At 42.2% G+C, this 23,018-nt stretch overlaps 2 protein-coding genes across 4 annotated transcripts in view; one reads left to right on the top strand and one right to left on the bottom strand.

The window, feature by feature from the left end:
* NUP153 (nucleoporin 153) overlaps positions 1-10,771 on the top strand; it is a 44,233-nt gene extending 33,462 nt beyond the window's left edge. For all 3 annotated transcript variants that reach the window (XM_030229459.2, XM_050970746.1, XM_030229454.2), the window contains 7 exons: positions 631-1,245; positions 2,673-2,867; positions 3,382-4,224; positions 4,804-5,163; positions 6,774-7,046; positions 8,990-9,149; positions 9,609-10,771. In XM_030229459.2, the coding sequence (XP_030085319.1) occupies positions 631-1,245; positions 2,673-2,867; positions 3,382-4,224; positions 4,804-5,163; positions 6,774-7,046; positions 8,990-9,149; positions 9,609-9,693 (2,531 nt within the window). In that variant the 3' untranslated portion in view covers positions 9,694-10,771. The remainder of the gene's footprint in view (positions 1-630; positions 1,246-2,672; positions 2,868-3,381; positions 4,225-4,803; positions 5,164-6,773; positions 7,047-8,989; positions 9,150-9,608) is intronic.
* Positions 10,772-12,876: 2,105 nt separating this feature from the next.
* Positions 12,877-21,988, bottom strand: FAM8A1 (family with sequence similarity 8 member A1). The gene is made up of 5 exons (XM_009086527.4): positions 21,477-21,988; positions 17,086-17,206; positions 14,716-14,839; positions 14,352-14,491; positions 12,877-14,035 (listed from the first exon to the last, which is right to left on the bottom strand). Exons 1-5 carry the CDS (start codon positions 21,961-21,963, stop codon positions 13,891-13,893), a joined length of 1,017 nt encoding a protein of 338 aa, XP_009084775.2. The 5' UTR covers positions 21,964-21,988; the 3' UTR covers positions 12,877-13,890.
* Positions 21,989-23,018: the final 1,030 nt, after the last annotated feature.

Here is a 23,018-nt window from a genome sequence, read left to right as displayed (position 1 = left end):
TTCCATAATGGTGGTTCTTGTTTTCAGAAAAGTTTGCACTTTTAAATAAAGAGTTGGCCTGTGCCCAGTGCATTTTGAACCAAGTTTATAGAAAAAAATTTGTGTTTGTCTTAATTTTTATTGCTTAATTATCACTCAGTATTTGTGGGTAATACTGTGTAGATTGCTACTCCAAGTAACAACTGCTGTACAGCTACTAAGTAAATATGAGTCATCTACTATGTCAGAAATAGCTTTAGAAATTTGATTTGATTTGGCATGGTGTCTTAAAATGAAATTGGATTGTTTCCAGTTGATGAGAGATCATCAGCTTTCAGTACTGTTTGTTTATCCTTGTATCTAACAGTCGAGTGACAGATAGCAATGAGGTTTGTATTTAAAACTTTCTTGGAAGTGAAGAGTTAAATCAAGCTTTAAATAAGTGTTCTGTTGTGTCCCAGCTCAGCATATGAAATTTCATCCCTTTAGATAAGATTTCCATGGACTTCCTCTTGAACGTAGTTGGAATGTGTAGTTGTAACCATTGACATTAGGTTTACTTTTGTGCTGTCTACTATTATAAGTAACTTCCATGTAGCCAGGATACAGCTCCATCAGTAAGAGCTCTCCTTTTTCTTTTTTTTAAACTAGGCTTTATGTCTGGGAAATCACCCTCCTGTTCATCGGCACAGCCTGTTACGAGCACAGTGGTTTATACAAGGCCTGCAATAAGTAGTTTTTCTGCAGGTAAAGATGCCTCTAAACAAGCATCCTCGTTTTGGCAGTCGGACACACATGACCAGTGTCTGCAGAACAAAACCACAGATGGCAAATGTGTGACATGTGAAGCTGCTAAAGTGTCCACTGCTGAGAGTACGAAGCAGACGATCAGTGTGAGTCCGTGTGTCTCCTCCAAGACAACAGTCTCCACAGTGGGGACACTGGGCTTTGAAGACAAATTTAAACCAGCACCCAACACATGGGATTGTGATACCTGTCTGGTCCAGAACAAGCCTGAAGCTACAAAATGTATAGCATGTGACACACCAAAGCCTGGAACAGGAGTGATGCCTGCTCTGACAATGCCAATGGTCACAGACAACTCGGTGACAGTGACATCCACCTCCAGCAGCACTGGCACAACAGTCACTCTGGGGTTTGGAGACAAATTTAAACAGCCAAAAGGCTCTTGGAACTGTTCAGTGTGCCTTCTACAAAACAAGGCAGAAGACAGCAAATGTGTAGCTTGTCAGTCTGAGAAACCAGGTTTGTTCTTTTTTCTCTGTTGTTTCAGTCTTAGTCTAAGTGCATTTTTAAAGAATAAAATATGCAGCTTATAAAAAATATTTTGAGCAGCATGGCAGTATGCCAGACAGGATGGATTAGTGGCTCCCTGCAGGAGTGGTTGCAGGCACTTCAGAGGTCTCAGCCCAGATTCCAGCCTGTCACATGGGTTGAACTGATTGTGAAATGTGTTAGTGCAGAGCTGAACTGAAGCAAATATACCCTGCTTTACAGCTAGTGAGGAAAGATGACTAAAATGGATGCCTTGATTAGCTTAAAACCATTTAACTCATTTTTATTGGGGAAAAATGTGAACTCCTTGGAAGGAGCTAAAAACTGCTGGATTTGTTGGGGTTTTGTTTTCCTCTTTCAAAACATAGGTAGAACCAGTATTTGCACAACATGGCTTAAAATGTCTCCAGTCAGCATTTGTGTGGAATTGAGCAGAGGTATGAAGCCAGATTCCAAGTCAATGTAGTCTTTAGCTAGTTGTCATGTGCTAAAACAGAACCACATGTTCAAAATTGCAAAGTTACATTATGTTTGTCAAGGGGGATGAGTGAAGCAGGTAAAATAGGACAAATTTGCTGGATGTGCTGCGGAAAAGAAGAACTAATCCTGTCTAGGAAATGTTACTGCTTTGAGCTTGAGAAATTACCTTGTGTCTCTCTCTTGAATGCCACCCTCAGTGGTTCATTGTAGGTAAAGGGTGCAATTATGTGATGCTTTTGTGCCTTTGGGATGTCTGCTTCACTCCTGACACTTGTGGAACTGAAGTTTGCTCTTGGGGTGCAGCATCAAGTGCCATCTTTTCCTTTACAGGGGAGAAAGTCAGAGGGCAAGTGTTGGATTTCACACCTCAGCAGCAGTAGGTTTCTGCTGCTGTTGAAGGCAGTGTAGCTCGTGTGGTGAACACAGAGCTGTGGGTTTGGAAGCTTTCAGTTTCTTTTTTAGTTTTGTTACTATATAGTTTGAATGTGTCCTGTCCTTGTGACTTGCTGATGAATCATTGTAGTAAATTCTCACCCTTGCATCACTTGACAGTGATCATTAACTCGAGTGATGCTAAGTTTGACTACCAGTAACTGGTGTCACCAGGAATTCTTTCAGTAGTTCTAGTTCAATACAGCACCTGTAATTTACATCTGAAATCGGCTGTGTTGCTGTATTTTTTGAACTGCAGTTTAAATGTCACTAGTTCAATTTGTTCTTGAATTCATATATAGATTATTAAAAAGAATCCAGGTGTTTCTATTGTTTACATTCTCAGATTGTGTTTTATTCAAATCAACTTGTAGCTTGATGTTTTTTTACTGTTACTCTTGTGTGCTTTGCAATTTAGTGTGCATTTCTTAAAAGATTTGGGTATGATTTAAGCAGAATGATTAACTATCTTTCTTCTTTTTCAGGGAGTTCAGTGCCTGTGACCAGTAGCAGTGTTTCTGCATTTTCTGCTTCTTCTGGAGGTTTTCTGGATTTAGACAAATTCAAGATGCCTGAAGGAAGTTGGGAATGTGAGGTCTGCATGGTCCCAAACAAAGCAGAAGCCACAAAATGCATAGCCTGTCAAAGTGCGAAGCCAGGCGTCAAAGCAGAGCTCAAAGGTAATACTGAGAAGAGCAAGGATGTGCATTCTGCAACTTCTTTCCCTTTTTTTTTTTTTATTTTTTTTTAAGTACAGTAATTTTTTCATTGAGTATGGCAAAACTGTCCATTTACTGTTTAGGAATATTGCTTAAATAAGATCATGTGCATATGTTTCCACACCCATTTTCCAAATAAGGATTGGGTTTTTTAGAGGAAAGCTTGTGTCATTGACACAGTTGTTTGTTTCAAGCCCATTTGGAGTTTAGACAAAAACCATGGTCTTTCAAAGAGCTCAGCTGTGTGCCTTTCCAAGCCAGTTGCTGCACAGAAGAGCACCATGACAAAAAAATATAGAGAGGAAGTGTAGGGAGGAAGTGTGGAGTTTCCTTACTTGTCTGCATTTGTGGGGGATGTTTTGTTGAACAGTTTTAACTCTGGGAAAGCTTAAGACTAGAATCCCATCCGTGTAGCTAAAGCCTGCGTGTATTACATAATATATTGCAAATTTGACATTGTTGCTTATTTCTGCAGGTTTTGGTACTGCTACTGTGTCTACAAATGCTGCAATGCCATCATTTACATTCGGTGTCCAGTCATCATCCTCAGAATCTTCTCAAACGTTAAGTAGCACAGGAAATTTTAAATTTGGAGAACAAAGTAGCTTTAAGTTCGGCATTGCATCCGAATCTGCATCATCCAACACTGTGACTGGAGGATTTAAGTTTCCTACTGGTTCAGGGAACTTCAAATTTGGAGTTTCTTCCTCAGACTCTAAATCAGAAGACAGCAAAAAAGAAAGTAAAAATAACAGTTTTACCTTTGGACTTCCATCTACAAGCAGTCCGGCTTCTTCAACATTTCAGTTTGGAACGACGAGTCTGGGACAGCAGGAAAAGAAAGAGGAACCAGTTTTAGGAGGTTTTGGTTTTGCTACAAGTTCTACTTCTTCCATAGCTACTAATGAGAATAAAACTGGAGTCGGTGGCTTCACTTTTGGAACTGTGGCAGAAAAGGATGCAGCATCACCTGCTTTGCCATTTAAGAAGTCAGATGAGAAAAAGGATGAAACTGTTTCAACAAAGGGAGGCTTTTCTTTTGGCAGTGTGGAGTCTGCACCTGCCTCACAGTTTGTTTTGGGAAGGGCAGAAGAGAAGCAGGACTCTGTCACTTCTGCTGCTCCATTAGCATTTGGAAAGAAAGCTGACAATGAAGAGTTAAAGGCACAGCCTATCTTTTCATCTGGGACAGCTGAGCATACCAAAGAGGAGAGCACAGCAAAACCTGTATTCAATTTTAGTTTTGGTAAACCATCAGAAAAGGAAAGTGAGCAGGCAAAGGCACCTTTTGCCTTCGGGGCACCAACCAGTTCTTGCGGTAAACAGAAAATCTTTTGCCTTCACTTCTCTGCTCTATCAAATAATACCTCTGAGGCTGTACTGGACAACATCTGTGGGATTGATTTACTACCTGCAGCCTGTCTTTAGTTCTAGTTGTTGATGTGTAGGCAATATGTGGCAATTTCTTTGTAGATTTCGGTGCGTTTTAATACTGTGTTTAGACAAAAAAAAAAAAAATTGCCACACCTTAAGGAACCTGTATCACTGCTTGTGGAAGCACAGAAGTTGTACTGTCTCAGTAGCAGCAGCTCAGTTGGTGATAAAATATGTAATATGGTGCAGTATACAGGCCTCATACTAGTGTTGTTTTTTATAGTGAAAGGGAAGAAGAGAGAGAATATCTTCTTTCTATCCACTTGCAGCTGCGCTGTAGTTTCTCTACTGCTGTAAAGGAGCAAAAATCTCTTCACAGATATTGCACAGTTTTGTATACTTTAATTTGTTGAAAGTTTGCAGTAGAGGATTGAAGTTTTTCAGTGATGGTTGCTGTGTGAAAAGTTCCTGGTTGTTAAAGCTATTTGTGTGACTTAGTGGTAACTGTGTCTCTTCCTTTCAGATCAAGGAGCATCCTTCAGCTTCTTGAGCTCCAGTTCCTCCAGCACAGTGGTACCCGCCACTTCAGCCAACAGCAGCAGCGTGTTTGGCAGCACCCTCTCTTCCTCAAACCCTCAGCCAGTTCCCACTCCTTTTGTGTTTGGACAACCCAGCAACACTGTGACCAGCTCTGTTTTTGGCAATCCTGCAGAATCTGCAACATCTCAGTCATTTGGCTTCTCTCAAGAGAACAAACCAGCAACCACATCTTCCAGCACTGGCTCGACTCTTACTCCGTTTCTCTTTCGTTCAGGAGAGAGCAGTACCAATGCAGCAAATTCAGGATTTACTTTTGGAGCCACAACTACATCAAATTCAACAGGTATGTTTTAAATAGCTCCTCTTCTCATTTTCTCATTTTTGTCATTATGTAATAGACTAAGGAGATACTGTTCCATGAGCATTTTACTTTGGAAAATGTCCAGGCTAAATGCATAGATGTAGAGAAAAATACTGAGGATTATATTCAGCAATGTTAATTTAGGCTCATTTTCCTTCAGTGTGGGAAATACAGTTTAGGAATGAATTGGCAGCACAGTTGTTTTATGTGAAGGACAAACCTTTACTGGATTTCAGTTTGTACAGGAGCTTTTCACCGTGGGAATGGTAGTTTCTTTCTTCAGTCACTGTTAGTCCAGTGTTTACAGTTAGAAGTCAGTGAATTACAATTTTCCTGCTTTTGCACTTCTATACCTAAAAATCTGAATTTCTGGAAATAATGTCAAGCTTTGCCAAGTCCTTCCCTCACAAGTAATCTATAAATGGAGTACCTCAACATGCAATTAATGCTGCTTAAGGGTTGGTTTCTTCTAAGGAGCATGGCTAGTGCACATTAATTTTCTAGGAATTTAGAGAAGACAGGAGTAAGAAATACAGAGTTTCTTCATGTTTTATGTGTGTGACTCCACTGCCTGAATTTTGTGAACAAATGCATGACTAAATACACCAAATTATCTGTATTCCTATGAGCAATATAGGATGTTGGAAATAAGATTGAATCTGTAAGGGGAAGACTTAATCTAGTTTGATCCTGATGGCTTAACTTTGTCAGTCACAGAAGTTTAATTTGCACACTTTTGTGGATCAGAAATAGAGAAAACAGTCCTAAATTACAACAACCAGCAGATCCATTTAAACTGCTTACATTCAGTGTAATTTTATTAGTAAGTGATACCATATTTCAAACATCGTCACAAATGCAGAAACCTAAGTTTTAGCATGGATCTCATCTTGGCAAGAAAGTCATCTGTTCCGAGTTAAGCACAATTAGAGGGTATTTTCTGTTGCATGAGCATTAGCAATGCTGTTTAAAACGCCCCTTTGGCATAGCAGATCTGCCATGTACTTTCAGGTGCATTTCATTTTTTCTGCTGGCCGTGCAGCTCAGCCGTTGGGCTGGTTCTCTCTTGATGATAGAGAATTACTCTGCTAAACCAAGATTTTGAGATTACTGCAAGGTTGATTTGGCCAGCAGAAACTGATAAACACTTAAACAGGAGAGGGGTGAAGCTGCTGACAAGAAAAGATACATGTTTTCCTAGTCCTAATAAATCAGGAGCTTTATTTTGCCTGTTGGAAAAATCCAGTTTGAATGAATATTCCATTTGTGTGGTAGAAACAGCTTTTAGTAAATGCAGATTAAAACACACTTTGTAGGAATCTGTCTGCACAACCGGAAGAGACAGCCAGCGCGTTTGAGATTTAATTTTGTCTGACTCTCATAAACACAGTGTTTCTCATGTTGCTTAAAAGAAAAGATGCAGTTCCTGTTGTGGCTGAGGTAGTGTCTGTTTTATATACTCACACAATCAGATTGAAATTAGCATGAGTATTCAGCCAGCAGACCTGAGGCTTGAGAACCTTTTGTTTCTGCATTCATTCTTGAGGGTGGGACGGAAGGGGCCCATACTGACATCCCTCTCTGTCCCCAAGGGTCATCGTCTTCGTTTCTGTTTGGCTCTGGGCCTCCAGCACCTGCTGCTGGCCCAGCCTTTGGTGCCAGTCAGTTACCAGCATTTGGCCCCAGCCCAGGCTCTGGCCAGCAAAGCGCTCCAAGTTTTGGGTCGCTGTCGACACCGTTGTTTTCTGCTGGCTCTCAGCCTGCTCCTTCTGCCTTCGGCTCGGTGACAAGCAGCACTCAGCCCTCCGTGTTCGGACAGCAGGCAGCCCATCAGCCAGCCTTTGGCTCCGGTACCCCCAGTGCTGGTGAGTGCCCACCAGCCTCTTCTGTTTAAGGATTGTATCTATTTTATTTTATTTTTCATGAACTGCACCATGAATTATATGGAGAAAGACAACTTCAGCCTTGTGTGTGTATTTAAATATAGGAATTGCCATCCATAAAAATCTTGGGTATAGGGTTGTCATTTATGTCCCAGTCCTGACTGTGGAGACACAAGTGCCACGGGTATCCAGCTTCACAGTAAGCCTTCTCCACAAGGGACTTAGCAGACATGGAGGTTGCAACTCTACAACTAAATTTTGAGCTTTATTTTCTTTAGAAACCTAATGATTAAAAGGAACTGTTGAAAACCATGGAGTAATCACTGGTAAGATTGTGTAAAACAAAAGAGCAGACACAGTGCAAAATTGATATTTTTTGATTTGAGAATCAAATCATTTTATTGTATAAAATACAGTCAGAATTCTTTGGGGGTTTTTTTAAGCATTTATGGGTCAAGACTGTATTAAGATCTTTTTACTAATGAAGTATAAAATGCCATGGGAAAGGGGCAGAGAATGAACCTTGTAACTTAAGAAAGACCTGTTTCATACTAGTAATAATTAAAAAACAAAACCAGTGCCAGAATGTCTATTTGATATCACATCAAATACTGAAAGGGAAAAGCCTCTTTTTTCCTCTCAGAAGTTTTACAAAATAACCTCCATTAAAAGTAGCTGACATTTTTGTACTAATCAGTAGATTAGTACAGATTAGTGCACAACACATTACTCAGTTGATCTTTCATTAATCAGATAGCATTTTAAAGGTAGAGTTCTCTGGATTTTCTGTATTACTTATTCATTTACTCTGATGATTGAAGTGTTTGGGTTTTTTTCAGACAAGGTACTCCTGGCACATTAAAGGAAAGGAAATCCCCAGATCCATTGCATGAACACAGGAAAGTTTACCTGAATATAAATTCATAGTTTAAGACTAGATTAATAAACTTCAGTATGCACAGGTATAATTTTAATGGTGGCACAGAAGCTAGCAAACAACTAATTATCAGTGTGCCAGCAGTATTACTTTAAAAATTCCTCAGTCTGTGTGAATGAATGGATGGGCAGAGTCCAGTGAGATGGAGTCTAATAAGTCCAAGTGCCGAGTCCTGCATTTTGGCCACAATAACCCCCTGCAGGGTTATAGGCTGGGGATGGTGTGGCTGACAGTGCCCAGGCAGAAAGGGACCTGGGGGTGCTGGTTGGCAGCCAGCTGAACATGAGCCAGCAGTGAGCCCTGGTGGCCAAGAAGGCTAATGCCATCCTGGCCTGTCTCAGGAACAGTGTGGCCAGCAGGAGCAGGGAGGTCATCCCTCCCCTGTACTCAGCACTGGTGAGGCCACACCTCGAGTGCTGTGTCCAGTTCTGGCCCCTCAGTTTGGGAAGGACATTGGGACCCTGGAGTGCATCCAGAGGAGGCAACGAGGCTGGTGAGAGACTGGGAACAGAAACCCTGTGAGGAAGGACTGAGGGAGCTGGGGGTGTTTAGACTGCAGAAAAGGAGACTCAGGGGTGCCCTTATCGCTCTCTACAACTCCCTGAAAGGTGGCTGTAGTCAGGTGGGGGTTGGTCTCTTTCTCCAGGCAGCAACTGACAGAACGAGAGGACAGTCTCAAGATGTGTCATGTGTTTAAAAGAAGACTGGATGTGGCACTCGGTGCCATGGTTTAGTTGAGGTGTTAGGGTATCGGTTGGACCCAATGATCTTAAAGGTCTCTTCCAACCTAGTCATTCTGTGAATTCAATAAAATGTTCCTTTAGTAGTCTGACACTTCTCTTGCACCCCCCCAACTTTGTCATCTTGAGCAACCTGCAAAAAGAATAATCTTTAAAGATGATGGGGAAGAACATGAGGATTTTGCTGAAAAGGATGAACTCAAATTCCAGCTTTCTTACTTCCTTCTGCTTCCACCCCATCTTCCCAGGTTCTGTATTCCAGTTTGGAAGTAATACTACTAATTTCAACTTTCCAAATAACCCAGGAGTATTCACTTTTGGTGCAAATCCTCCTGCATCAGCAGCTCCTGCACCACCTTCTGGCACTTCAGGATTTTCGTTCAACCAGCCTCCAACATTTACAGTGGGGTAAGAGAACATATCAGAATTTCCCTTGAGCTTCGGGTAATATCAGTGGACAGTGTTCAGCCTCTACTGCTGTTAAATCATGAGGTGTTCAGATGAACTTTGGAGTTTGAAACTAAATTTGGCATCCTTCCATTTATTAGCCTGACTGGCTAACTAAGCACCGCTATCTGTAAAGGAGCCTAGCTGTCAGGAATGTCACACATCAACACATGTGAGATTCTTGTTCTTGAAAGGTAGAACCCGTACCCAGCCATTATGCTGCTGCTTACCTTCTGAATAAGAGAGATTTAATTGGTTTCTGGAACTCTCTTCCTCCTGTTCGTCATTTGCTGCTTGTTGCCAGCTGGTAACTAGTGAGACAAGACTATGAAACAGTTGTTCTGGAATATCTACTCAGTGCTGCTACTGAATTTTCAGCTACACTGTCCTAAACTCTGAACTACTAATTTCTTTTAATAGGACTAATGGGAAAAATGTTTTCTCTGCCTCTGGATCTTCAGTTGCTGGTCGGAAGATAAAGACTGCAGTTAGACGTAGAAAGTAAACGCCTGATCGGTAAAGCATCAAAAACATTGGAAGCAGCTACTCTCCTGAATTGTTCAGCTTCTACCCTGACTGAATTGTTCAGCTACTATCCTGAAATGTTCAGCTACTACCCTGAATTGTTCAGTTACTGGGATTGTACCTCACGCTGGCTTGTCGGAAGTCAGATCTGCCTAAAGGAATATAAAACTTAGCTTTCCTGTCCTTCCCTCCCCTCCCCATTACGTTTTTTTGGTAGCAAGTAAAGTTGGCAACAAGGCTGTTCTCAAGCAAAAGTCTCAAGTTACTTCTTTCACTGACTCGGCATGGTCTGGCTGTAGCCCTGAGTAGAGCCTGCACAGTGAATGGCTTGTCGATACCTCTTCATCCGCACCACTACGTGCGCTCATCCGCGTTTACTGACGCCTCGAAATTGTAATTATATCAGCGAGGGATGCTGTATAGAGTAGAGAATGTTGATAACGAATGATTTCTATGCTGAGTTTGTGCTGGTGTATGTGTGAAGTGAGTGAGTTTGGGTGTATTGTGCACTAAAATTTTCTGATAGGGGAAGACTGATTAAAGGATGATCCATGCTAAGGACTTGTTAGATCTGTAGTTCTTCATTTAATAATTATATGCTATTTCTATATTTTCATTCTTACAGCCCTTTATCACCTGTCTCGCCTTGTTATTTTATTATGAAATGTGTAAATATGATTTTGTTTCTCTATGTACTTTTTTGGCATAACAAATCTGTGAAATTGAAATTTTAATTTTGTGTGTTACAGCCATTTTTGTTTAGTATTGTCTCAGATTTTATGTAAATCCCATTATTCAAAGTTGCCTAAATCCATTTAGAAAATCTTTAAAATTGGGAATTCTTAAAGTAAGTTTATTGGCTTTTCTGATCCATTTTTGTTTGGACCAAAAACCAGTATTGTACAAAGTATTAAGTATATATTTTTATATTTACTGAAATGGACTGTGGTGACTTTGGATAATAAGGAAAAGTTTAATATTAAAGCCATGTTTATTACAGTATAATTAACATGTTAAACCATGGGATAAATGCCATCAATAAAAACTGCGAAATATTACCTGGCAATTTTAACTCTCTGTAAAGGCATCCCCAGCTGTAACTGTATGAGGTGGCTCCCTCAACCTGAGCAATGTCTGTGCTTTCTTCAACCTCTGCTTTTTTGCATTGATTTTAAAGGATCTTAAATTTAGAAGTCTCCTGTTACAAAGGAGTTTTATTGTAGGCTGAAGCTTGGAGCAGCTTATCAATGTGTCAGCTTACTGCAGTTATTTTTTTTGTAGTGCTATTAAAGAAACCCAACCCAGTGCTTATAAACATTCACCACTGTTCTAACTGAAGACTTGCAATGAGTAATAGGGGGTGGGCACCTCTGTAGCAGTTACAGGAACTTCTCGGAGAACAGACATTATTCTAGTAAAATCAGAGGAAATGCTTGTTCATCTGGGGACTCACAGCTGAATTTGTACCAAGTCACAGCAGTCTGTCTCTCACACAAATTCTTCCCTCAGCCAGAAGGGCAGAAACCTGCATCACTGTCAGTGGTGTAAATGTCTTCAGAAGCACTGCTGGGGCCTTGGCTGGCCCTTCTGCCATGCATCCCAGCACTGCTCCCTGCTCCTGCAGATGCTACTGGTACAAGGTGAGATGCACCTTTCTAGCACAAGCTGGACATGACAAGAGGGAAAAGGTCCACTGCTCTTTTCAGGTTGAGGGTCCCAGTCACTGTTTCTAGAAACAAAAAGTGCTCAGCAACTCAGCTTTCAAACCACACACACTCTCTCGCTGCTATTCAGGCAGTCAGATTATGCCACTGTAGCCATGAAAGGATTATATGCAATTACCCGTTTCCAGCTGTCTACATGTGAAAAATGCCACAGATTTCCACTTTGTCCCCCTTAGCCCTAAATCACCTGCCAAGCACCAGTCCTTCAAGCAGAAACAAGCCACATCTGGGACGCAGCTTGCTAAGAGACAAACTAAAAGCCAGCCAACAGCACAATGTATACCTAGTTCCATGGACAGGCTCTGTTCTTGCTTTGTAATTGTTTGCTTTACCCGCTGGAAAAGGTATTTTTCTGCAGGGTAAGAGATACATTCCCTTATACCTGAATTGGTAGTAATAAAGTTTTAGCCAACAGTGTTGCTTTTCCCTTCCTTCCCCATCCCCCTCCTTCTGAATCCTAGCTTTTAGGTCACTGCAAGAGTAAAGAGAATAAAAGTTCTTGTTCTGAATAGGCAAAAATTGTCCTAGAAAGGACTTTTAAGTTGGTTCTGATAGCTTTAGCTTTTATCAGGCTGATCACCATGCCTGACCTCAGTGCTTAAGTCTTTGAAAGAATGGAGGGCAAGCCCTGTCAGGAGCAGCTGAGGGAATTGGGGGCCTTTAGCCTGGAGAAAAGGAGGCTCAGGGGTGACCTTATTCTACAACTGCCTGAAAGGAGGCTGGCGGTGGGGGCGAGGGGCAAGGTTGGTCTCTCATCTCAGGCAAGAAGTGGTAAGACAAGGAAATGGCTTCACGTTGGTGTCACAAGGTTTAGACTGGATGCTAGGGAAAAAAAAAATGGAAAGGGCTATCAAGCATTGGAAGAGGCTGTCCATGTAAGTAGTAGGATCACCATCCCTGGGAGTATTCAAAAAATGTGATCAAGCAAGGGCTCTAAAAACTGTTCTATCCAAAACAACTTTTTTTTCCTTTACTTCAAAAATATTTAAAAGCAGTTATCTAAAATGTTAGATTTTAGCAGTTATCTAAAATGACCGAATTCTGGAGACGTAATGGATGGCAAAACATTCTGCAACTATAAGCACAGGATCTAGTCCTGAATCATCATTCCAAATTAAAACTGAAACGCATGCACAATACAGTCATACACAGAAGAACATAACGAAAATATTGCAGCATATGGACATGTTACTGATTAAGTTACTACACCTGGAAACAAGAGCAATAACCAAGCTCTCAAACATTTCTACTGTCAACCAAGCCACTGTGCAAGACTGAAGGCAGGGCGAGAACTGCAGCCACTGAGTGGCATGTTAAGCCTAAGAGAGGAACATACAAAAACTGACTGAAGAGTTCCAGACTCAGTTCAGTAAAACATTAATATTGCTTACATTAATTTCCTGAGATACTCATAACACGAGAATGAATCATCGAAGCAGTATAGTCATGCAAAATATTAGGTTTCTTTATTCAGTATTTAAGTTATTCTGAATATACAAACAATTAGCCAGAATGATAAAGTGAAAATAACCAGTATTTTGTACTTCTGCAGATTTACACCCATAACACATTTCAGTTAATGTTTTCTGCATGCTCCTGAAACACATTCACTTCTGCTCTGCATTATATGCAAGAAATAGACAAGTGCTTTCACTCCAAACAGAAGCAAAAAAGTTACCTTTCATTAGCATGGTCTGTACTGTTGATGGCTCCAGAATTATTTACACACACCAGATCACTAACACTGCAGTGTAACATACCCTTCCCAGAGGAAAAAGCAGCTATTGTTTCACTTCTTCATTAGCTTGGACAAGTGAAGTAAGTGACAGTGCTTGAGACAATCATGCAAAAAAACTTTTCACATCAATGTTGTGAGAAAATACTTAAAGGTGAGAAAATATGATCTGTGAAGCAATAATAAAAGACACTGATAACCACTGCTGATCTCTCTAAATACATGGCAACTTAATTAACATCATTTGCCTTGCTGTCTAATACTTCAGGTTTCTTCCCCCAAATCCTTTGAAAGGCAACTGCCTGGAGAAGAACTTCATTTTTAATTACCTGCCAACATCCAAAACTGTAGGAGCAATATTTCTTTGAAGGTGGCATATTCCTAGGGGTCTGCTTTCCCAGACTGACGAACAGAACAGCTCCTTTTTGCAGTTAAAGCAGACAGGTTTTGTCTCATCAGTCAGAGGTTAATACTCCTGGATTTAATACGTATTTTCTCTCCCAAACTTCTTTGGCGTCTATGAAAACTTCAATACTTCGAAGGTAGTTGCTGGCATCATACAGGAACCATACATTTTCTTTAGCTTCTGAATCAGTTCCTATTTAATTAGGGCAAAAGATTCCAACAGACACCTCAATTTCAGTTCTGGGGTAGGTCTTTATTCACTGGGGTTTGGAGGGGATGTTCAGAACCAGTCCGGAAATCTCATTTTTTGGTATCATCTGACTCCATTTCTTCTGACCACAATAGTTCCTGCTACAATATCATATGCGGTTCTGTTATGCTGGAAAAACAGCAGTGTAATGAACGCAGGAAAAAATGATGCAATAGAAAAATTCTTGATCAAAGCTCGTACTGTGGACCTGAAATCAGAATAGAACATTCAGTGCCTTACTTTCACTTTTCTGCTTACATTAGTAGTTAGCTTCCAAGTTTAGTGCCCAAGTTTTGCACAGCACAGAAGTCGAGCTTTAGAGGAGATTTAACCACTTACCCTGAAAAATACTCCATGTGACTGAATAATTACCATTTTATTCTTAGATCACAGAATCTGACAATAGCTGTTCCAGTCTGACTATTGCAAAGGTCAACAACAAAGCAACGGTGAACTTCCTTCCAAATCACACACTTTCGACACTGTTAACCTGAATGCAGCGAGCCTGAGCCAGGAGCACTTACGTTGTCATGCTGACATTAGAAGATGGAATGACTAACACACGGCTGGGTGCAATAAGTACAGAAGTTTCACACGTCACAACTCGCAGTCCAAGCAAGAATTTCCCTGGGGTTGCTCCACCAGCTCCCCAAATACAGATTATCTGTAAAAGAAAGGTTATTTTAAGTCCCCACATCACCGTGTTGTTGACAGGTCTCCCAAACCTGGTTATCCTCAGAACTATGTGAATGTCATAAGCTTCAACATAATCCAAAATACCGTTAAGAGGATTTACTTTATTGGCCAATGATAACACTATTTTTTAAAACCATTTCTTCAACAACTCACAACTGTTAATTACAGGGGTTAATGTTTATGAGTAGTTACCTCATAAAAGCAGACTAACAACCTGTAGATGAGAGCTACTATCATCATTTTCTGCAAATCTTCCATGGACGTATCTTCATCTATTTCTTCTATGATGTAATGCATGGCAAATTTAGAGATGTCCCTGTACAAAATAAAACTGAACTTTAAAGCCATCCTTCTCCCAGTACCAGTGTTACCCCTTTAATACCAGAATTCACTCACTCTGTTCTGGTATTATAAGAGAACAAAAGCCCCTTGCACACTCTCTGATACTAAACAAGCCATTAAAATTCAGAACACTCAGTTTCATTCTGAGTTACTGCTTAGTTTGTTTTGTCTTTTTCATTAAGAAAAGATCATTCTTTATTACCACTTTTGCACAATGGTGTCCCTGGGTAGTAAGCTGCAGAATTTTTCTGAAAATTCTCACACTTCTTGGGAGGTAAACAGATTCTGCACATAATCATCTAACTTGATACAAATGGAAGGCATCCAAGTCTCCAAGTATCTTCTTACACTACACTCAAGGAAAAAGAAAAGGGCACTCTTTACAAATGCAAGGGAGAAGTTGGCAGTCTCCCTAAGAAATCAGGGGAGCCCTATATCCTCCTCTGCATGATCAGGGTTCTCATCAGGATTCCTCATTCTCATTCTTCATGGCTCACCATACTCGTCTGTAGGCACCTTGGTATGCAATAGGAGGATTCAAATATAAAGCAATTAAAACCTTAAAGTTTTTAGCCTAACAGAACTATGCAAAGCATTCATTTGGAGTTAATGGCATATTTTCATAAGATAAACTCCACAGATGTAACATTGTTATCTAATACCTGGAATGGATATACTTACAACACACTAATGCAAGAATTTTTCACTCATGCATCTAATTAAGGCTCACACAGAACTGTGCAGTCCCACTTTGAAACAGTCCATCTAATATTTGTGCTACTTGCCCTCCTTTTTATTCAGACTAGAAGACTGAAAAAAACCCCAAACAACCCAGGAATTAAAAAACCAATGTAGCACAACCTACATTTCCTTTCAATACAGCTTTAGCCTGAAGTGCCTTTCTTGAGCCTGTGAGGGCCTATGTTTTCCATGACAATTCAGCCTAACCCCAAGCACACCATGTCTCTTAAGCAGATAACCACCCAGAACATTTCTCTGAAGTTCCCTGTAAGCAACTGTCTAAAAACTATTAATATTGAAAATGCTGTAAATTACTCTTTTCATCACTTTACAGCAGCAATATACATATAGTTGTTCCCCTTCTTTCCAGTACTTCACTTTGTATCATTCTCCACCTACTAAAGGCAAAGTGGAAACATAAACTGTCAGGTTACAGGTGATGGGATCTGGCCACTAAATAGAAATTTTAATTGCTGCTTATCTGAACAAAACCCAGCAATCATTTACACTGACTTATTTATTGTTTTGGATTTGACCCTCTTTCACACCCCTTTTTAGCCACAGGTGGTGGTGTCTGGAAGGTATCTGTATATCTGTAATCACTTTACAGTCAGGAAACATTTGGATGGTTCTTGAGCAGAAAGCCTGGGTTCCAAAATGTGTTTGTACAGTAGTGGAATTATCGACTGCACCAAGATCTCATCTCTTAATCAGACTGGAATATCTGATTACACCAATCTGAAGCAGAATAAGAGGGTTAAGGAGTAAGATATCTACAGTTAAAGAAGCGGTTAAAAAATGAAGTGTTTGGGGTAAATTACTACATCTGTGAACAAAAATTTGAAGTGATGAATCTTTCAGTCTAGTGTACAGTTGACACACACATTGCTTACTTGCACTTTTTAAGAAACCCAAATTGCACCCAGTGAAGCCTGCAGTGTGGCAGTATTCCTAGCAACCAGGCTGTATTTTCAAAGTACATACATATCTGATCTGCTAGATCAGATTTTTTTCGTGGGGTTAGCATTGTTTAGGTCAGAAATCTAAAACCCAGCACCACAGAAGATGCTATACATTAACATGTATAGCAAAAAGATGCTAAAATTAACTTTATCACAGCCAGATCTAGTACATTTTAAAGGCTGCTTAAAAAGTTTGTCAGTGTTTTTTTTCTTTGAAAATTCAAATGAACATTCTGTAATCTTGCTATTCCTCCCCCTCCATAAATGTGCAAGTCTAATCTTTCCTTAGTAGTGAGTTTGAGAGCCTACAGACCAGTAAAAATTCTGTGTTTCTATCAGCTGACCCAAAATTAGGATGTATTTACAACAAAGTTAGCCTAGTGGTGCTTTCCCTCAACTTCTGTCATTTATTTAATGATATCATATGCAAAAACATACCATAAATACAACCTGACACCTCAAAGAGCATGAAAAGCTTAAAGCTGTATGTAACAAAGCTTTAAATTTTTCGACTTACTTTATTCCACTGAGGTGCATAATACTTAAAATGATGGTTGCCTTTATAAAGAACAGAATAAAAAAATCCACCATCTCTGCTATGAACCTGTGTGCCAGTGAAGGGATAAGGAACTCCCGACCTGCAACAGAAATAGTTCACATTACCCAGATTTTACTGCACTAACACAACGTTAACATTAATGTCTAAAGCAAAACCCACATTAACCTCTCTACAAGAACATAATCTAGAGGTCTGCTCAAATGTTTTTTGAGAAAATTTCTAAAGACATATGCAGAAAAAATAATCTGAATTGCTTAAATTGAATTAGAAGAAGCTTCCTGAAGAACTTTAACTGTTTCAGAACAGAGTCTCTCATAATAAGGATCAGAGGCAAAATCAGACCCTGCTAAAGAACTGAAGTACAGAAGATCAGTTTTTGTGTTCTTTTGTTTAGAATAATCTCATAGAGAACAGATTAAAAAGAAAATCAGACCTACCATAACTTTTTTATCCCTCAGCACCAAGGTTTCTGTGTATATCAAGTACCAGTTCTCTAAGTAAAACACAGCCTATTTTATCTCCACTCAAATACAAACAGGGATAAATGAAAATACTTGACACAAACATTTCTATACATTACTTTTAATAAAACACAGCATACTGCTCTACCCCCAGCCAGAAAACATAACACATTCTTCTATTTAACTGGCCACATGCAAATGGGTACAAAGGAAGGAGTCACAATCTTTTGTTACTCAGGTGATTTAAGCAAAGAAAATATTAGAGAGTGTCTTAGAAAGTTTCCAAGAAATAGTGTTGCAAAATAATTTCATCTGGACCCAGCTACTCCTCTATTTTCCAAAGGACTCTCACATGTAGCATGCAAGCACTCACATCAAAACTTCACTTAGAAATGCCTTTCTACTACCAGATGGAACCTGTGGAAACAGGGACTGGTTTTGTTACTGTTTCTGAGACTACTTATCCCCACACAGAGTAAGGACAAAAGAGGAAAGAAAATCACACCACTCTCTAGTCTCAAAAATCATCATCAAATTTCATTTAGAATAAGCCTCCTCAGTTCAGCTGCTGAGACTGATGCTGCCAGCCATAGCCCCATGAGCTGTGAGAGCCAAGCCCACAGCACTTTTAAACAGGGTAAGAAGAATCTGGCAGAGATCAGGTAAGAGCCAGCTCTTATTTAAAATACCTGGGTTTATACAGCTTCGTTTCATACTGCTGCACTGGTCACTATGCATTCATAGTATGGGGCAGCCTGGTTTTAGGTAGCAGGGGCCCACAAAGATGGGCATGCTGCTGGCCAAAACTGGGCCACTGAGGGAGGCTGGTAATGCCTCTGTGATGACATAGTTAAGAAGAAAATTGAAACAAACTAATGGGTTTTGCTTCTAGTCAGAGAAGAGGAGGAGGTGAGAATATGTGAGGGAAACAACACGGTGACACCAAGGTTAGTGGAGGAGGGGAGGAGGTGCTCCAGGCACCAGAACCGAGATTCCTTTACAGGCTGCGGTGATGATCATGGTGAAGCAGCTGTCCCCCTGCAGCCCATGGGGATCCACAGGGGATGCAGAGATCCACCTGCAGCCCGTGGGGAGGTGCCCATGCCAGAGCAGGTGGATGCCTGGAAGAGGCTGTGATCCAGTGGGAGACCCAGTGGAGAGAGTGAGTCCCTGCTTCCAGGCTGGAGCAGCCTGTCCTGGGAGTACTGCACCCCATTGAAAGAGAGATCCGTGTTGCAGCAGTTTTGGGAGGGCTGTCTGCCTGTGGGAGGGACCCCACAGTCTCACAGGGGAAGGACTCCTCTTATGGAGCAGTGGAAGAAAATCTCAGTGATGAACTGACCATGCCCTTTTTCCCTGCACTGTTGGTGGGAAGGAGGGAGGGGCTGGGGGTGAAATGGTATTTTACAGGCTTATTTTACTTTTCATTATCCTCCTCTGATTTTGTTAGAAATAAATTTCACTTTGCAACTAAAGTTGAGCCTGTTTTTCCCTTGAAATAGTCCTCCTTGTCCTTATCTCACTCAAGAAGCCTTCCTTTACTTCTTTTTCTTTTTTCCCTCCTCTACCCAGCTGTGGCAGAGGAGGGTGACCAAGTGACTCTCTTGGTGCCTGGTGTTGGGCCTGTGTCAAACCAAGACATGTATAACACTAAAATGGATTCCCACTGGCATTGTCAAAGCCTGTCCAAGTTATCTAATTCTAATTAGAGAGTCTTCAACTAAGGCAGGAGAGAACACAGCCAGTCTCCCAATCCTGGCTTGAGCACACAGCGCCAGGTGAAAACTTTCATCTGCTCTGTCAAAAGCAGCACATTTGTTGGAGCTGGTGGCAGAGACCGATTTATTCACCATTGAATAAATTAAATTAAATGACTGCCTAAAGAAAAAGCTACATGGGGCTAGGAAAATAAGTATTCGAATTATGTTTAACTCCGTCATATTAAGAAACCCTGGCAATCCTTAGATTCTGGCAGATTTACATTGCAGCGATTCAAGCTGTTCATCATATCAGAAATCCACTCTTTTGCCAAAAGTTACTATTTATTCAGCAAGGACAGCCAAATTCAACATCCAGCCAGCTCAATGTCTAGGATATTACATTCACACAGTGCTTAAGAGGAGTTTGCACCAGTCAGGCACAGGGCAGGTGGGGCCTGGATGCACCTTTTGCCCTACTGTTCCCAGTGGATGAGCAGTAATCTCCTGCAGTGAGGCAGGGAAGGACCAGTCAAGGAAGTGCCTAAATCACAGTGACTGTCCACAAAAAGCCTGCCACTGCCCAGGGTGCTGTTAAATTTTGCTGCTCTGACACACACCTGCAGGCAGACTGAAGAGGCAGAGGCAGTTAACAATCCCACTTTTTGACATTCCAGTTTGAAACCTTCAACATTGACATAAGCTGTCACTTATTTCAGCTTATGTAAGTGCATGGGCTGTAAACTGCACTGGCACAGGGACAGATACATGACCTGCCCTGCCTCGCCTCACTGCTGTGTGGGCAATAATCTACAGCAGGGAAGAAGGAACCATAATCACTTTAGCTGTTCCAGATATATCCATCTGCAATCTGAAGCCAAAGCATCAGCACAGCAGTCTTTGTTTATAACTGTATTGTATCACTGCATCACATATCTAGTCCCCTCAATAAGGCCAAGTGTATTGCAATAGTATACAATATTCAGAATAACCATGTTCAGCAGCATGAAATGTTATTCATGCCCCAAATAACCTTTAACATTTGGAAGTAGCTCCTGAAAAAAACAGGTAAAATTCCAATAACCATTTCAGCCTAGCCTTTGTCCAACCCTCCCTTTAATGACGGGTAACATCAGTTCATAACCAAACTATAACAGAATCAGGGCATAATTACAGAAAATACTATTCTGTGTCCTAGCCATGTTTAAAAAAACATCTGCTTAAAAACATAAGAAAGAAACAAGCTCAGAGGCTAGGCTCCCTTCCCTTGGAAATAAGGAAAAAGGAACAAAAAACATCTTCCACAAACATATGGCCACTAAGCTTATAAATAATGTCACAGATCAGCAATGTCGTACTTTGTCCTGCAGAGAGAAAAGAGCTCTGGCTTTTTTCCAAAGTCCACCAGCAGTGCTCTCCTCCGGCTTCCTACCATTGCTCACAGTGGTATGAACATTCAAGGAATGTGACCTAGGCACTCCTCGACTTGTGAGTTGTTGCTGCTCCAGGTTTTACCTCTCATGAAGTCAGAGTGAGTTTGCTTTATTCTTGAAAAATATAAACAGAAGGTCTGCTGTGCACTGCCTTCAATGTTTACAGCTGCAACAGACGTTTGTTTATCTCAGGTCCCACTGCCTAAGCTTGTTCAACGTCAGCATGTTTTCACTTCTCTGCTTCGATTCGACAAAATTATTTTATTTGAGCACCAAGAGCTCACTAAAATAGGCAAAGTTAGTTTAGATTTCATAATCCAAACAGGCTACTTATAAAGCTAGATGCATTACAAGCCTGTGACCACAAGAATAAGTTCCACTGGAAAAAAAAAATCAACTCCTTCGTATGCAAGAAAACATCTTTACAAGCTCTGAAGCTGTAAGCTGTATATGCTAGTCAATCTCCCCAAACCTGCTTATGTATCAGGTTATGCATTTAAAACCTCGGTATTAGGGCTGTCACCCTGTATCCAAACTTGTTTATGGACCAAGTTCCGGACTTACGACCTCAGTATTAGGGCTGTCACCCTGTGTCACAAGGCACAGCCACACGCCCGGAGCCGCAGCCAACGGAAGCGCAGCGACTCCCAACGTCGTACACTCCCGGCTTCCCTCCCGATCCTGCTTCCCGGAGCTGCGGCTCTCATCAGGCTCCCCTTCCTCCCCAGGCCCAGCGGCCCAGCCCCGGCCCCACTCACCCGCCGGCCGCCCCGTGTCCCTGGAGGCGCCGCTGCCGCTGGTGCTGGCGGCGCTGCCGGAGGCGGCCCTGGGCAGGGGGGACACCGCGCCCGCCGCTCCCGGCCAGGCTGGGGTGGCAGCGGCGGGGGCGCGAGGCCCCGTCCCGGCGGAGGCCGTGTGTGCTGGTGGCGGAGCGAAGAGGTAGAAGGGGCTGTAGTAGGCAGCGGCGGCGGGCGGGGGCGGCTGCGCGGCGGCGGCGGCGGCAGCGAGGAAGGCGGGTGAGCAGCCCTGCCAGCCCAGGTACCCGCAGTACGAGTCCCACAGCCACTGGTGTACACGCCGCGCGTACTCCGCCGCGCTAAGTGGCTTCGTCCCGCCGCCCTCCGGAGGGGAGCATGGCGGTGGTGAGGACGCGGCGTGGGCTGCCTCCTCTCCGGCGGGGCTGCCTCCCTCCGCCATCGCCGCCGCCCCAGCGCCAGCCCGGCCGCGCTCCGCCGCCTCCTCCATCGCGGCGGGCACTGAGCGTTCACTGCGCGTGCGCCGGAGACACACCTCGCCTCTCCCACTTATCGCGGCGGAGTGGGGGGGGGGAAGAGCCTGAAGAGGAGGGCGCTGCGCCAGGGGAGAAACAGGCTTCCCCCCCGCCCCCGCCGCGAGATGGTATCGCCGAGCGCTGAGGGAGAGGCAGCTGCGCCTGACGTGCGAACGAGGAGGCCTGGGGAGCTCGTCACGGTGCGCAAGTTCTGCCGTTTTATTTTCCTGTATTAATGTTGTGGGGTATTTTTGTTTCTTCTATCTCCCCCTTTTTATCTTTTCCCCTATCACATATTATGTTCATCCTCTGGAAAAAAAAAAAAACAACAAAAACAACCAAAAAGAAACAAACAAAACCACCCAAAACAAACACAAACAAACAAAGCCCAAAACCAACAAACAAAAAGCCCAAAACAAAACCCCCACAATCCACAGAGTCATTTAGGTTGGAAAAGACCTCTGTAATCGAGTCCGGCCTATGACTGAACATGACCCTGTCAACTAGACCAGGGCACCGAGTGCCACCTTCAGGCTTTCCTTAAGCATTTCCAGGCACGGTGTCTCCACCATCTCCCTGGACGGCCCATTCCAATGTCTAGTCACGCCTTCTGCGAAGCAATTCTTCCTAATATCCAACCTGAAACTCTCCGGAGAAGAGGCCGACCCCTACCTGGCTACAGCCTCCTTTCAGGGAGTTACGGAGAGCGATCAGGTCACCCCTGAGCCTAAAAACCCTCAGCTCCCTCAGCTGCTCTTCACAGCACTTGCTCCCCTCAAATGCTGAACAAAGAACCAGCAGCAAGTTTAAACACAGTTCTTCTAACTTTTAGTCTTTAAGGTTTCTGTGTTCTGTTAAGCATCTCAGCCAGATCAAGAGTTCTGTCTGACAGAGATGTTAACGCAGCTCAATACTGAATTAACAAGTGATACATACTATGAACCTAGAATGTTTCCTATATTGAAGACAGCACAAGTCAATGCTGAACAAAACCAGAAGTTGCTCCCTCTCCCTGGTGAACTATTTTCCC

Source organism: Serinus canaria, chromosome 2 (assembly GCF_022539315.1).
Source record: "Serinus canaria isolate serCan28SL12 chromosome 2, serCan2020, whole genome shotgun sequence".
Lineage (NCBI taxonomy): Eukaryota > Metazoa > Chordata > Aves > Passeriformes > Fringillidae > Serinus > Serinus canaria.
Note: the sequence above shows the minus strand (reverse complement) of the source record. Positions and strands in the feature narration are given on the sequence as shown.

Bases quoted from the DNA above. Each gene is read 5' to 3' on its own strand.
- FAM8A1 (XM_009086527.4), bottom strand. From the start codon at position 21,963: ATGGAGGAGGCGGCGGAGCGCGGCCGGGCTGGCGCTGGGGCGGCGGCG. The intron at 14,840-17,085 runs GTAAGTCGAAAA...TATTTTGTACAG, and splicing joins ATGCACCTCAGTGGAATAAA to GGACATCTCTAAATTTGCCA. The intron at 14,036-14,351 runs GTAAGTGCTCCT...TTCTGATTTCAG, and splicing joins TCTAATGTCAGCATGACAAC to GTCCACAGTACGAGCTTTGA.